General features: G+C 42.7%; 1 protein-coding gene across 3 annotated transcripts in view; it reads left to right on the top strand.

Moving 5' to 3' along the window:
* The window catches only part of LOC126237272 (serine/threonine-protein kinase 26), a 649741-nt gene that overhangs the window by 456929 nt on the left and 176802 nt on the right, over window positions 1–16010 (top strand). The window contains exon 1 of one of the 3 annotated variants that reach the window (XM_049947199.1): window positions 5358–6043. The exons of the other annotated variants lie outside the window; for them this stretch is intronic. Coding sequence (XP_049803156.1) covers window positions 5864–6043 — 180 coding nt within the window. The 5' untranslated portion in view covers window positions 5358–5863. Of the gene's footprint in view, window positions 1–5357; window positions 6044–16010 lie in introns of those variants that run through there. 3 annotated transcript variants of the gene reach the window in all.

Consider the following 16010-nt stretch of genomic DNA (forward strand, 5'->3'; position numbering starts at 1 on the left):
CTTTTTCTTGGTAGGGGAGTGGGTGTGGCGCCACTCCATTGATTGCCGTTTTGTTTCAGGTTCGAAGTGATGAACCCATGTTTCATCGCCTGTAACAATCTTTGACAAGAAATTGTCACCCTCAGCCACATGACGAGCAAGCAATTCCGCACAGATGGTTCTCCTTTGCTCTTTATGGTGTTCGGTTAGACAACGAGGGACCCAGCGGGAACAAACCTTTGAATATCCCAACTGGTGAACAATTGTGACAGCACTACCAACAGAGATGTCAAGTTGAGCACTGAGTTGTTTGATGGTGATCCGTCGATCATCTCGAACGAGTGTGTTCTCACGCTCCGCCATTGCAGGAGTCACAGCTGTGCACGGCCGGCCCGCACGCGGGAGATCAGACAGTCTTGCTTGACCTTGCGGCGATGATGACACACGCTTTGCCCAACGACTCACCGTGCTTTTGTCCACTGCCAGATCACCGTAGACATTCTGCAAGCGCCTATGAATATCTGAGATGCCCTGGTTTTCCGCCAAAAGAAACTCGATCACTGCCCGTTGTTTGCAACGCACATCTGTTACAGACGCCATTTTAACAGCTCCGTACAGCGCTGCCACCTGTCGGAAATCAATGAAACTATACGAGACGAAGCGGGAATGTTTGAAAATATTCCACAAGAAATTTCCGGTTTTTTCAACCAAAATTGGCCGAGAAAAAAAAAAGTGTTGCAATACTTATTGAACTGCCCTCGTATCTACGTTGGGTATCCCTTCTGCTGAGCTTTGAACGTAGTAATCCCTGTAAATTTACCAAACATAAAATTGGAAGCACCAAGCTAAATACAGTTACAAAGTAGCAGGGCCTGTGTTATTCAGAAGTACGATGCGCAGGAACATTGCATGTTATAGTGACTGTGACTTGACGGCCGTTTGTGGTGTCGAATAAACATTTGAAATGTCATTCAGTCACTCCTTCATTGCAGTTATGTCGAAATACAAAATATTTCGTGTTACTTCCCCAATACAAGGTCCTAGATTCTCGATAAATATTGTGTTTCTGGACGGAATATATAACGTACGTGTGCAGTTGTGACACAAGGACGACGACATGTGAAAATTGGGTCTGGCTGTGATTCGTGCACGGATAGGCGAAGCGTTTAAGGCGACCGTTCGTGTAAAGCGGGAAATCCGGGTTGGGGTTCCGGTCCAGCACAAATTTTCACTGTCGTAATTCCAATATACAGCCAATAGTGGTTCATACTCGCAATTGCGAATACATTTCCTAAAAATACTGATAGTGACAGAGAAAGATCAACAAAGAAAGCTGCGGCCAGTGTCTTATGGTGCTTCAAAGGCGTACTGCAAGTTCAGTTTGTGGAACGAGGTGCAAGAATGAGTACGGCAGTGTTAACAAAGAAACGTTAAAAAAAAGCATCGAAGCACAGTCCAAGGCGAATGACGAGGCGCTTTGTGTCCTTTTCTGTCTCTCATAATTACAGTGGAATCAGGAAACGTCAAAGTTTTTTATTTCTTGTACCTGAACTTAAGTTCCCAATCCAAATTTGTTTGTGGTTTCGTTCACAGCTTGATCAACGTGCATGTTGAATTATTTGGGATGGCTACATCTACATGATAACTCCGCAGTTCACGATTATGTGCCTGGCAAAGGATTCATTCAACCACCTTTAAGCGACTTCTCTGCCGTTTCACACTGGGAACAACGCGCGGGAAAAACGAGCACTTAAACCTTCCCGTGTGAGCTCTGATTTCTCGTATTTCAGTATGATATTATCATTTCTCCCTATGAACCTAGACACCAACACAATATTTTCACGCTCTGAGGATAAAGTTGAAATTTTTTTAGAAAGTCCTGCCGCAACGAAAAACGCCTTTGTTTTAATGATTGCCACCCCCAATTCGTAAATCTTATCTGTGGCACTCTCTCCCCTATTTCACGAAATACAAAACGAGATGCCCTTCGTTGAACTTTTTCGATGTCTTCCGTCAAGCCTATCTGTTACGGATGCTACGCCGCATTGTAGTACTACAGAAGAGGACGGACAAGCGTGGTGTAGACAATCGCCTTAAGGGGATACGGAATCACCTATCCCCGCAATGTTAATATATGCCTACTATAGGGAACATTTTCTCACAAACTACTGGAGACAGAGAGGTAAAAATTTTACTGTATGTGCATTCATATGTTACAACAATACTGAAACAACAGTTTATTGTCAAAGTATTTTCTTACAGAGATATTGTACATTGATTTTTAAGTAAATTTTTTCCATCGCTTTTTACTAGACTATCACCCCTAAGTCTTTTGTAAATCAAGTAATTAAAAAATCGTTGTTTCAGTATGTAATAGGGACCTATGTCACTACGTCATAAAAATTTCAGACTTCTAGGTTGAGCAGTACCTGAGATAATGTTCCTAGATGAAGTAAAAAGTAAACTTACGGGAAACGGAGAAAGAAGATTAAAACATTCCTGATCCGTAGCTAATACCCCCTTCACAGTCTTCATAATCATCTTCAAGTCTTCTTTTGGCACCCCTCTGCACCTGTCTTGCTTTTTTCACTAATGTCTTGATTATATTATCAGCATGCCTTAGTCTGTGCTGATCTAAAAAGAACATAGCACGTACCGTACGGGAACCAACACACATACCCAACTTTTGAAGGACCTGGCATTTAGTTATATTTCCAAGATTGAAGGTTGCCACAGCATCATACACACCAAAATGTAGTGTATTAATTCCGACAAACACTGCTTTTGGGAGACGATGCCATATCACACTATTCAAGCACTCGTTGGGGTTCTGCGTTTTTCCGTGAAGACATTTCATCAGAAGACTTCTGTCAGCCAGATCTCTGAAAATGGGCTTTATTTCTGCCATGATGGCTGATGGTAGACTGTGGTGGTGAATGTATTTCTCTCCTGTTGTTAGTCCCCTATTGTATTTACACCAGCTGTTTTCACCTTTGGGGCACAAACCATGTTGTGGATGCTCATCCGTGGATGCGGTGTGGAAATATAAAGCCCATATAGCTCTCCTCATTTCTTCAAGATTGCCTGTATTTTGCCTGATTGCAAGGCCATAGCAGTTCTGAATGTGGTCTATTATGGAATCAGTCAATCTTCCTCTGCCATCCAAGGTTTTCCCATCATCTAGTTTTTTCCCTTTCATAACTGATTTTAACCTTCTCAGCCTGGCACCCATTCTCTTCTGCACATGTCCTATACATTCAAGTTTGCTTATATTTACACTGTTCCCATATGGTTTGCTTTCCAAAACTTCTTTGAATGCTTTAGAGTCACCATCTCCCAGATATTTGACATAGCGAACATTATACCATTATATAAGCGCAATACCCGATCTCACAAATATATAAAAATAAAATAGTTATAATTGTAGTAGAGCTATGTATGATACGTCATTTTAAAGAGGAAACATGGCAGAATATAATACGCCAATAAAAAAAAATTCGATTTTTTAACCCAAAATCCGATTCCGTATCCCCTTAATAGACTTGTTGCATTTTTTACGTGTGCTCCCAATAAATCGTAGTGTTTGGTTTGCTTTGTCCAAAACATCTTTGTAGTCCCTCCAATTTAAGTTATTCGTAATTGTAATCCCTTAGTATTTGGTTGAATTTACAGCCTTCAGATTTGTGTGATTTATCATGTAATCAAGTTTAGCGAATTTCTTTTATTTCTCATGTGGATGAGTTTACACATTTCATTATTTAGGGTCAGTTTCCCTTTTCGCGCAATACAGATATTTTGTCTAAATCATTTTGCAGTTCATTTTTGTCACCTGATGACTTCACAAGACGATAAATGTCAGCATCATCTGCAAACAGTCTTATGGAACTGCTCAAATTATTTCTTGAGTCGGTTATGTAGATCAGGGACAGCAGAGGACCTATAACACTACTTTGGGGAACTCCAGATATTACTTATTTTTTACTCCTTGACTTTCCGTCTGTTATTGCGCATTGTGACCTTTGACAGGAAATCACAAACTCAGTCATACAACTCAGACGATACTCCATAAGCACGAAATTTGACTAGAAGTCGTGTGTGAGGAACGGTGTAAAAAGCCGTTTGGAAAAATTTTGGAATCAATTTCACAACCCCTCTCAGAAGCGCTCATATTACTTCGTGAGAATAAACAGCTAATTACGTACGTTTCACAAGAATGATATTTTTCTGAATCGTGTTGGCTACTTGTCAATAAATCATATTCTTGGAGACAATACACAATGTTCGAACACAGTATACAGTATACAAAAAGCCTACCGCAAATCGATGTTAGTGATACAGGTGTGTAACTCAGCGGATTTCTCCTGTTTCCTTTGGTAGTGATGTGACTTATGCAACTTTCCAGTCTTTGGGTACGGATTTTTGTACGAGCAAGCGGTTGTAGTTCGTGATTTGAATTCTGGAATATTTACTTCATCTTCTTTTGTGAAGGAATTTCGGAAAACCGTGTTCAGTAACTTTGGTTTTGTGGGAGTGTCATCAGTAACATCACCATTGTTATTTTGCGGTGAAGGTATTGATTGCGTCGTGCCCCTGGTATACTATATATACGACCAGAATCTCTTTGGGTTTTCTGTCAGATTTCGATAATGGCGAAGAATATTAAAAGCCTCTCGCATTGGAGTATGTGCTAAATTACGAGCTTACGTAAAACTTCGTCAGTCTTTGGAATTTTACGTTCTTTTAAATTTGGCATGCTTTTTTCGTTGCTTCTGCAGCAGTATTCTGACATGTTTTGTGTACCATCGGGGATGAGTACCATCTCTTATTTATTTATTTGGCATATGTGTCTCAGTTCCCGTCGACACGGTTTCTTTGAATTATAGTCACGTTTGGTCTACGCTTACGCAGTCAGATGGAAGGAGAGAAGACTGTCTCTTAGGAAGGCGTCAAGCTAATTTTTATATCCCTTTTTAAATAGACGTATTTTTCTTTCCTTTTCCTTGGACTCTTATCAGTGCAGTCTGGTGCCTACAACTTGTAGATAACTTTTAGCTGATGGTATCTTATCCCTGATAACTCAGCAGTTTCGTCGAATGAGTTATCATTTTCCCAGTAACCGAATCGAATCGGCGTCGTGTGTGCGTGGAATGTGATCAGATGGGACATGGAGAAGTGCAGTCACGTCGACGACGTAGGCGGTCGGCGCGAGGCGACGCTTATCGCGCTGTGAGCAGCTGTTGGCAGCCCGCGGGCACGGCAGGCAGGTAGCGCGGCAGGTAGCGCCGTGGCCGCCAGAGGGCAGTGGCGGCGCCGTCACGTCACGGCTGGTGCTGACCCACAGCTGGGCCGCCAGCAGCCAGCCAGTCAGCGGCGCGCCGTGTCTGCAGGTAGCGTGGTGCGCGATCGCGGCTGTGGGCTTGCGCGTGCCCTCACTGTGTACGTGTGTGTTCTTCTGTGAATCTGACGCAGTGTTTCGAGAATGTAATTCTCCAGGCGGACCAGCCAGTTTCACTCGTAGGTCTCCACACCGAAACTAACAACTGCGTGAAATGACGGTGATTCTGCTGTAGAAGTGCCCACCATTTGTACTGCACCACAAAGGATTCAGCTACGGAGGCAGTCCAACACTGTAACAGTATAGCCGGAATGTGGTTGATAGATCCAGTGTGCTAAGGTTTGCGAGGTTATTGCTGCTGCCGATTACGCAGCTGTGTACAAGGAACCTATTATCCGTTCCGTCAACGTTTATACTGCAGCATTAGCAAAGGAAAATACCTGTAAACAGAAATAGGAAGACTGTAGGCCCTTTGGAGCTGAGCACTCGGAGTGGAGGCCAGGCGTGGTAGTGTGTGGTGTGGACGAGAGTGATGGTCGCGTCACAACAATGAGGGGCACGTCGGAGTCTAACGGCAGCAGCAACGGAGTGTCCAGCCGGCAGCAGCAGTGGAGCCCGTCCGGCGGCGGCGGAGGCGGCAACCTGCGCTTCTGGCAGTCGCAGCACGCGCATGCCCCGCCGCTGCCGCCCCCCAACAGGAACGGCGCCGGCGCCGGAGGCGGACCTTTGGTGAGCGACACCCACACAGCGTGCTCTGGTCAGGACGCCTTGCATCTACTTCTCTGCTCCGCAAGACATTGTACGGTGTCTGACGGAGGGTGTGTATTGTACGAGGGTCATTATTCCCCTCCCTTCCACCCATCCCCTGCCGATTCCATACACGGATGTTACGCAGGAAGAAAGACTCGGTACATCTGCGCAAGCGAGTGAGGCTGTCATCAGCCCCAAGGTTGGTTTCAAAACCGCAGTGATGTACAAGCCATGGTCTGCATCTACAGCTATACTCCGCAAGCCACCTTACGGCCTATGGCGGAGGGTGCTTTGTGTATGTCAGTTCCCCCTTTTCATTTTCCAGTCGCAACTGGTTCTCGGGAAGTGATTGTTGATGAGCCTAAGTATGAACTCGAACCGCTTCACCTTCATGGACACTGCGCAATGCACACGAAGAAGGAAGCAATATACATAGTGTTCGGAAATTTCCGTTACATACTTTTAGGACTTGTAGAGGGGAGTGAGTACATAATATTTTGAATAGGAACCCACGTTGAGAAACGTCATCCAACGACGCTGCAGTGTGTCAAACTTTCAGGCCCCGGAACCTATAAATGTATGTATTATACAAGATCATTCCCAGGTGATGTTACAAACCGTCGAGGATGATGGAGAAAGTTGAATGTATCAATTTGAGATAACGGTCCCTCTACCGGAAACGAACGCTTCAACAGTTATCATCGAAAGCTATTCTGATATCTTCGATAGTGGAATAAATGTACCGGTAATGTTGTTGCTAAGATGTATGGTAGGCAGTTTTCAGAACTGTTAGTATGGAGCAAAACAAGAAAAAACTCTAGTATACATGGGCTCTAAAATGCATACTTAAAGAGCTATGTGCATTTTTTCAATAGACGAGATGTTTCACAGTAGCGAAGAGGAATAAGTGTTCGTAGCTCCTCATGTATGCATCTTAGAACCCATGGTTACTGGACATTTTTCTTTGTTTCGGTCCATACTATCACCTCTGAATGTTGCTTACCCAACAATCTTGCCAACATCAGTACCAGTACATGTATTCTACTGTCAGAGGTATCAGAACGGTTTTTACTTTTAAATTTCGACTCGTTAGCTTCCGGTGCATGTATCCTAACTTAAAATTGATACATTTATCCTTCTCCATCATCCTAGACAGTTGGTAACGTCACCACGGAATCACCCAAGTCGCCGGCGCCGGTGACTTCGTTAGCTTACATTTCTCGCCATGGGATCCTGTTCAAAATATTATTTACTCACTCCCCTCTACAAGTCCTCTAAGTTTGTAATCCAGAATTTACGAACACCCTGTGTATTGACTGACTCTAGGAACGAACACTCTAAGTACGCGGTCGGTAAACCACACCCCCATGCTACAGAAAATCCGAGCTTGTGTTCCATCTCTAATGACCTCACTGGCGACGGAATTTTAATCTTTCTTCTTTCCTTCACATCGTCTTGCAGCGCCTGCTGCTGGAGTTGACTGAGCATCTCCGCGACGCTTTCGCCCTTACTAAATGAACCCGAAACGCTCTGCTCTTCTTCGGATATTCTCTATTTCCTCCATCAATCTTATCTTGTATCGATGCCAGTCGGACTAGCAGTATTAAAGTTTTGGTCGGAAAAGGGTTTTGGAAAAGCTAGCACCTTTGTGCTAGGAATACATTTTCTGAAGATACTTCCAATGAATCTGTCTTGCATCTGCCTTGCCAGCGATTAGTTTTATGGGGTGGTTCCACTTTAAATCGTTCCCTACGTATACTCCTAATTATTTTATGAAAGTAGCTGTTCCCAGTGATTGCTCTGCAGTGTTGTGTAATCATACAGTTACCAGTTTTCTATCTGTTACGCAGTACGTTGCATTTGCGTATGTCGAGGGTAAGCTGCCAATCCCTCCACCAACTGTCGAGCCACTGCAGGTCTTCCTACATTTCGCTGCAATTTTCTAGTGTTGCAACTTCTATACAACAGTAATATCCGCGAAAAGCCTCGTGAAACTTCCGACATTATCTACTAGTTCATTTATATATATAATGTGACTTTTCAACGGATTTCACCAGCCAGTTACAGTGAGCCTATAGCAGAAAGTGGACCCTGAACCGCGGTGGTTCTTGTCGTCCCCAGAAGTGAAAGAAATGACGACAAATATCATAGGACCGTCAGGTATCGAACGTCGGATCTGTAGATTTCTAGTCCGGTATTTTCACACTGAGCTACGGAACCACAAATATGGGTCCAAATTTATCCAATTGTAGCAACTAGCTCTGCAGATGACGAAGAAATTGAAGAAATGTATGATGAAATCAAAGAAATTATTCAGATAGTGAAGGGTGACGAAAATTTAATAGTCATGGGTGACTGGAATTCGGTAGTAGGAAAAGGGAGAGAAGGAAACGTAGTAGGTGAATATGGATTGGGGCTAATAAATGAAAGAGGAAGCCGCCTGGTAGAATTTTGCACAGAGCACAACTTAATCATAGCTAACACTTGGTTTAAGAAACATGAAAGAAGGTTGTATACATGGAAGAACCCTGGAGATACTGAAAGGTATCAGATAGATTATATAATGGTAAGACAGAGATTTAGGAACCAGGTTTTAAATTATAAGACATTTCCAGGGGCAGATGTGGACTCTGACCACAATCTATTGGTTATGACCTGTAGATTAAAACTGAAGAAGCTGCAAAAAGGTGGGAACTTAAGGAGATGGGACCTGGATAAACTGAAAGAACCAGAGGTTGTACAGAGTTTCAGGGAGAGCATAAGGGAACAATTGACAGGAATGGGGGAAAGAAATACAGTAGAAGAAGAATGGGTAGCTTTGAGGAATGAAATAGTGAAGGCAGCAGAGGATCAAGTAGGTAAAAAGACGAGGGCTAGTAGAAATCCTTGGGTAACAGGAGAGATACTGAATTTAATTGATGAAAGGAGAAAATATAAAAATGCAGTAAATGAAGCAGGCAAAAAGGAATACAAACGTCTCAAAAATGAGATCGACAGGAAGTGCAAAATGGCTAAGCAGGGATGGCTAGAGGACAAATGTTAAGATGTAGAGGCTTATCTCACTAGGGGTAAGATAGATACTGCCTACAGGAAAATTAAAGAGACCTTTGGATAAAAGAGAACCACTTGTATGAACATCAAGAGCTCAGATGGAAACCCAGTTCTAAGCAAAGAAGGGAAAGCAGAAAGGTGGGATGAGGTTATAGAGGGTCTATACAAGGGCGATGTACTTGAGGACAATATTATGGAAATGGAAGAGGATGTAGATGAAAATGAAATGGGAGATACGATACTGCGTGAAGAGTTTGACAGAGCACTGAAAGACCTGAGTCGAAACAAGGCCCCAGGAGTAGACAACATTCCACTGGAACTACTGACGGCCTCGGGAGAGCCACTCCTGACAAAACTCTACCATCTGGTGAGCAAGATGTATGCGACAGCCGAACTATCAGTTTAATAAACCACAGCTGCAAAATACTAACACGAATTCTTTACAGGCGAATGGAAAAACTGGTAGAAGCTGACCTCGGGGAAGATCAGTTTGGATTCCGTAGAAATACTGGAACACGTGAGGCAATACTGACCTTACGACTTATCTTAGAAGAAAGATTAAGGAAAGGCAAACCTACGTTTCTAGCATTTGTAGACTTAGAGAAAGCTTTTGACAATGTTGACTGGAATACTCTCTTTCAAATTCTAAAGGTGGCAGGGGTAAAATACAGGGAGCGAAAGGCTATTTACAATTTATACAGAAACCAGATGGCAGCTATAAGAGTCGAGGGACATAAGAGGGAAGCAGTTGTTGGGAAGGGAGTAAGACAGGGTTGTAGCCTCTCCCCGATGTTATTCAATCTGTATATTGAGCAAGCAGTGAAGGAAACAAAAGAAAAATTCGGAGTAGGTATTAAAATCCATGGAGAAGAAATAAAAACTTTAAGGTTCGCCGATGACATTGTAATTCTGTCAGAGACAGCAAAGGACTTGGCAGAGCAGTTCAATGGAATGGATAGCGTCTTGAAAGGAGGTTATAAGATGAACATCAACAAAAGCAAAACGAGGATAATGGAATGTAGTCGAATTAAGTCGGGTGATGCTGAGGGAATTAGATTAGGAAATGAGACAGTTAAAATAGTAAATGAGTTTTGCTATTTGGGGAGAAAATAACTGATGATGGTCGAAGTAGAGAGGATATAAAATGTAGACTGGCAATGGCAAGGAAAGCGTTTCTGAAGAAGAGAAATTTGTTAACATCGAGTATAGATTTAAGTGTCAGGAAGTCATTTCTGAAAGTATTTGTATGGAGTGTAGCCATGTATGGAAGTGAAACATGGACGATAAATATTTTGGACAAGAAGAGAATAGAAGCTTTCGAAATGTGGTGCAACAGAAGAATGCTGAAGATTAGATGGGTAGATCACATAACTAATGAGGAAGTATTGAATAGGAGTGGGGAGAAGAGAAGTTTGTGGCACAACTTGACCAGAAGAAGGGATCGGTTGGTAGGACATGTTCTGAGGCATCAAGGGATCACCAATTTAGTATTGGAGGGCAGCGTGGAGGGTAAAAATCGTAGAGGGAGACCAAGAGATGAATACACTAAGCAGATTCAGAAGGATGTAGGTTGCAGTAGGTACTGGGAGATGAAGAAGCTTGCACAGGATAGAGTAGCATGGAGAGCTGCATCAAACCAGTCTCAGGACTGAAGACCACAACAACAACAGCGTCTTAATCTTAACGCGAGATACACGTTCGTTGAATTAATACGGCCCTTGAATCGTTTCGGAACTTCAGCCGTCGTAAGTTTGCTATTACAAGCTTTCCGCAGTGCATACCAACCCTCTTACAGCGTCGCTCACTGCAGTTAGTTAAACATTTCCGTCGTACGTCACAGTCACGCTCACTGAACAAACATGTGACAAATCGTTCAGCACTACTTCTTTCTCCGGACCGAGATTATTCTCACGAACTCGATTTATAAGCGACCCCTTTCGAGCCTGAATTACACATCTTCAGGATTGTTCCAATAAATACGAGTGTGACATTTGCCTTCCTTCCTCAAGCTTAGATTTATGAAATCATTTAGTCTTAAATCGTTCCGATCAGCATCTCGTAGATACTTGAAGATTGTGACTAGCTCCGGTGATCGCCGGTCGCGTCCAACGACAACGGGCCTTTTCGTCCATTTATGCTCTTTACATTGCAAGTCTTTATGTTTACAGTCAGCTGGTTAGCTTAACACCAAGTGCTGAACCTGAAATTTTGTTCAAGTGATGAAAAGATAAATATTTTGGCTTAAAACGAATATGCAGTTTTTAAGAGAAATGCAGCTCTTCTATTGGCAGGAAACTACAATGTACACTTGCCCTCTTCTTTTCGTCTGCTAGTTGTCACTCTTGACAGTCTATACCTCTACCAGTCTGAGAGCAACTTGACGTTCTATCGAAAGACTAACTACATGTTACACGCCGATACAAGTGTTTGTGCCTCGCGTAGCGCATACTGCATACTTATATTTGTATCTGTTTATCTTGTACCTGGATATATGAAAGTTAACGACCATCGTAACCAGTAGCACAACGAGACGAAGACTGCCCGCGTAGTGAAGACACTCTTCTGAGGATTATCAGCGACCACAGCCGTCCTGGAATGTCCCCCATTTGTGTTCCTGCCACTTTGTATGGATCTTCGATACGACGTAGTTCGGAAACTAAGTCTTCCTTACTGTCTATTCATCGGACTTCATGTGCGTATGTGCCCTCGAAAGACTCCATGAATTTCCTAATTTAATTACAGTGAGCTTATGTTGCGTTTAACGCTTCTCAGCGAAACTGTTTTTCTTTGGTTTAGTGCGCTAGTTGTTAAAAGTGGATACTACTCCGTTAGTTGTAATGTGACACTTTTGCTAAGGCATAATCTTTTTGCTGGTTATTCAGTCACGGAAGACGTGGAGAAAAATGTCTCCCTGCCATCTGAAAAAGTACTAGGAGTCTTGTTCTCTTAAGGCTTGTCGAATCCAGCGGAATATACCTTATACCTGTATAACTCTCATTGGACTGTTCGGCTGGCAGACAATGTTCTTATAGCACTTCTTTGTACATACTTCTGAAAATGGAATTTAATCTTATCACGCGAGTATTTTCCGATAGTTAGGAGTACTCGATAACGCCAAGAGTGTTTAATTGCTTTTGAGATCGTCTGGAAATTTACTGAAAACGGCAAATGTGATTGGGTACTTCGTATGTTTTACTCGTTAGAAGCCGCGTAGTTTCAACGCTTCTGTTGTCGTCCTGAAGAAGACTCCACGTCTGGCACCTTTTGCCATCCTGGTCAGTGGAGATATGGCATAGATAAGTGTGCACGGACGTGAAGGGCCGGTAAGAACCCATTATGTAGTATAAGGTAAGCTGTGAAGGAAAGCAATTCCGGCAGATGCCACACAGAAGCTAGCAGAGTTAGCTAAGTGCATCCATCACCACTGGAAAATACTCATACTGCTTGTTTCTGCCATCTCCTCACCATCCTCCCAGGTGTAAGCTTCTAGTACTGTTCAACACCAGTTGGTCTTAAATAATGAAGAAAGATGTGAGTTACCAGTTTACCAACCTATGATAAGGGATTCTTCCGCATAACCGACAATACCCTATTGTTGCTCGGTATTTTGTGTCTGATGGTGTAATCGTTAACGGATTCTTAAACAGTTACAGAATTAGCATTCTGAAATCAACAGTATACTCTTTTCCGTCTTCGGACCGTAAAGCCCGCTCAGCTTCTGCAAGTCTTCTGATTTTTATCCAGAAATATTCAGAATTTTCATTTGACTGATTCGTCTGTTCACATTTCCGTAAAGAAAATAACTGGAGAGCACAGCATATATGTCTTTAGGAGGGCCGTAAGCTGTTTGACTCTGCAGGAATGCGGTTAGTCCTTCGTGCAACAAGATGGATTGACCTCGGACGTATTTGGTCAGTCAGTTGCGTGCACGTTTTGCAGTGTTCGTGTAGGCTCTCTGGTAACGATTTAAACTGTACGGTCTTGAAACCATTAAACTCAAGAGGATAAGAAAGAATGTTTGAGTTAATGATATTATTTGTTATTTGTAATGTATTTCTGCAAAAGAACTCGACACAGTCGAGTTTTTGTACTCTTGTCTAATTTGGTGAAACTTCGCTTGATTGGTTCTGATCGTGCAACATTATGTTTGTCACAATTACGAGTCACCCAAACATTTTGGTTTTCATTGCCTTCGGTGGGTTGGCGTCAAACTTTCTTCGATATCATTAGGATATACCATGACAGGGATAGGTGCAACTATCGTCCGTGACCTATTGGAAGTGTGTCTCATGGCTGAGCCCCGGAGTAGTTTTCAGAAATTACTGGAAGCGTAAATCGGTATGACAAGATGAGTATTCGAACTCTTCTCCTTCCGAAAATGAACTAAATATCGTGGCCACCTAAACATCTCCAGCGTTTTTGCAAGCCTTACGCCTGTCGCGTTTTATAGTTTTCTAGACCCTGTTTTGTAATTATTGTTGCTGATGGTCTCCCTGTACCGTATCATTTGCCCTGTAGGGCATTACACTGTATTACCACCCTGCAGGGAGCCATATGAGTATCGGGAGCTGCCCATTTCTTCCAAAAAACGTCATAATATTATGCCACTCGGCCGTGTCTTACTGTCAACTCAAGGATCTGCTGATGGCAGTTAGGGGTAGTTTTATTTTTCACCGACGAAACTCAAGGTCTTAGGTGGTGTTGCGGGCTGTAGCTACTGTCTGCCAGGAATATTCCACAACACAGTTCGCACGCGGAAAATGAGTCAAATGGACGGTGATCCACTATCTGGGGTAACATGCTGCGCCATTTCGTGCTGAAAAAAGATGATGTAATAAAAGCATTTGATAGTTACCTGCCGCGCGGGACTAGCCGAGCAGTCTAAAGGCGCAGCAGTCACGGACTGTACGACTGGTCCCGGCGGAGGTTGAAGTCCTCCCTCGGGCATGGGTGTGTGTGTTTGTCCTTAGGATAATTTAGGTTAAGTAGTGTGTAAGCTTAGGGACTGATAACCTTAGCAGTTAAGTCCCATAAGATTTCACACACATTTGAACATTTGATTTTTGATAGTTACCTCAGTCATTGTTGATTTATTGATGAGCTGACTTTCGTTTTCTAGCTTCTAAACCTGGACAACAGTAAACGTAAAGTTAATGATATAATAAGAGATACTGACTACAGAGGAGGGATCACACCCACTCAAGGCAACTTGAGCGCAAGGCACATCAGAGCAGCAGTACATCCAGGCCTGTTTTTAAATGCAATCATCTCACTTGTTGGATGCTGCCGTGAGCGTCTGAAGAGCGTACGAGATCAACAGAAAAATAAGCCTTAACCTGCAGAATGAACGAGATAATCTCTTACCGCAAACCCAGTCTCGTCCAATTTAATCTTCTGAACAAAGTCCTTACTTGTTCCCATGTAGGGATTATAATATATACCTGGCGTCATCATTTACAGACAGTTCTTGAAATTTCGTTAGCAGACTTTTTGCGGGTAATTTGCGTTTATCTTAAAAGTCTCTGCCAGTTCAGTTCTTGGAACATCTGAGTGTCACTCTCCCACGTGTCAGACAAACCTGTGACCATTCGTGTTGCCCTTCTGTGCCCTGCTAGTCCTATTTGGTGTGGGTCCCTCACACTTGAGCAGTCTTCCAGGATGGGTTTCCCGAAAGATTTATAAGCATCTCCTTCATAGACTGATTGCATTTCGCTGGTATTGTACCAATAAGCTGAAGTCTGCTGCCTGCTTTATCCACGACTGAGCCTATGTGACCGTTCCACTTAATGTCTCTATTAAGTGTTACACCCAGGTATTAGCTAATTGTTAACAGAGGGGCTAACTTAGCTGCGAATTGGGCATAGAATCTGATACGGATTAATATATGGAATCTAAACCACAGGAAATAAAAGCACAAGAGTTTCCATAGATCACAGAATCAGCAACGATAATGAGACAAACATAAGACTGAAAATGAGTATGAGGTGAATCAGCGTTGTTGGATCCAACGACAGTTTTCAGTTAGTGAAAACACAATGTGTACGTAACAACATGAAACGGCAAGGGCCCATTAAAAATGCAATGTTGATTCGTACTACGCACACTCTCCATGCATCACATCACATCACACAGCGCTGAAGAGACGCCAAATATGCACACACTTCACCTTACGTATCTGCATTTCCTGCAATCAAATTCGTTTCTTTCGCTTATAATTACCTTGGTCTCGAGTATGTGTGCATTAAGCACGCGGGAAACGACTGATTAATGCATAAAGGAAGGGTTCAGTTTGGCACTTTCAAATAACACTCTTAATGATCTGAGGTTGCTTGACACACACACACACACACACACACACACACACACACACACACAAGGATGTGGACAAAGAAATTACGTGGTGCAACTGAAAAAGAACATTTTTCTTCAAAATTATATTATTTTCTGTTGTCTCAGGTCCCAGTTGAATATAATTTTTATGTATCTATATGCAAAATTTGACCCCCAATTACGCGAATTCGACATTTAGGGTTATCACTCTGTCGCACCAATTGCTTAAGTCCGGAGTATTGCTTTATTTACAAATCCAGAGATCTGGATTTCAATCCTCGATTGATCCTAAATTTTTTAAATGTCAATCTATCACATCTTCCATTTCTGACAATAACTTGTTAATAAGAAATAGCAGCGAGTTGCATCATGGTTCGGAGTCGACGTTAAACTGTAGCTCCCCTAATAATCGTTTGAGTAAACCAGTTCAGGTCGGAAACCGGCAAGAGAATACCACTTGCAATAAGACCATGCTTAGTTCAGCAGTGTGGCGATGAAACCAGCGTCCGGCTCGATGACGGCTTACATTTCTGTATTAGTAAGTCACAGAGCAATATTTTGAACA

Source organism: Schistocerca nitens, chromosome 2 (assembly GCF_023898315.1).
Source record: "Schistocerca nitens isolate TAMUIC-IGC-003100 chromosome 2, iqSchNite1.1, whole genome shotgun sequence".
NCBI classification, from domain to species: domain Eukaryota; kingdom Metazoa; phylum Arthropoda; class Insecta; order Orthoptera; family Acrididae; genus Schistocerca; species Schistocerca nitens.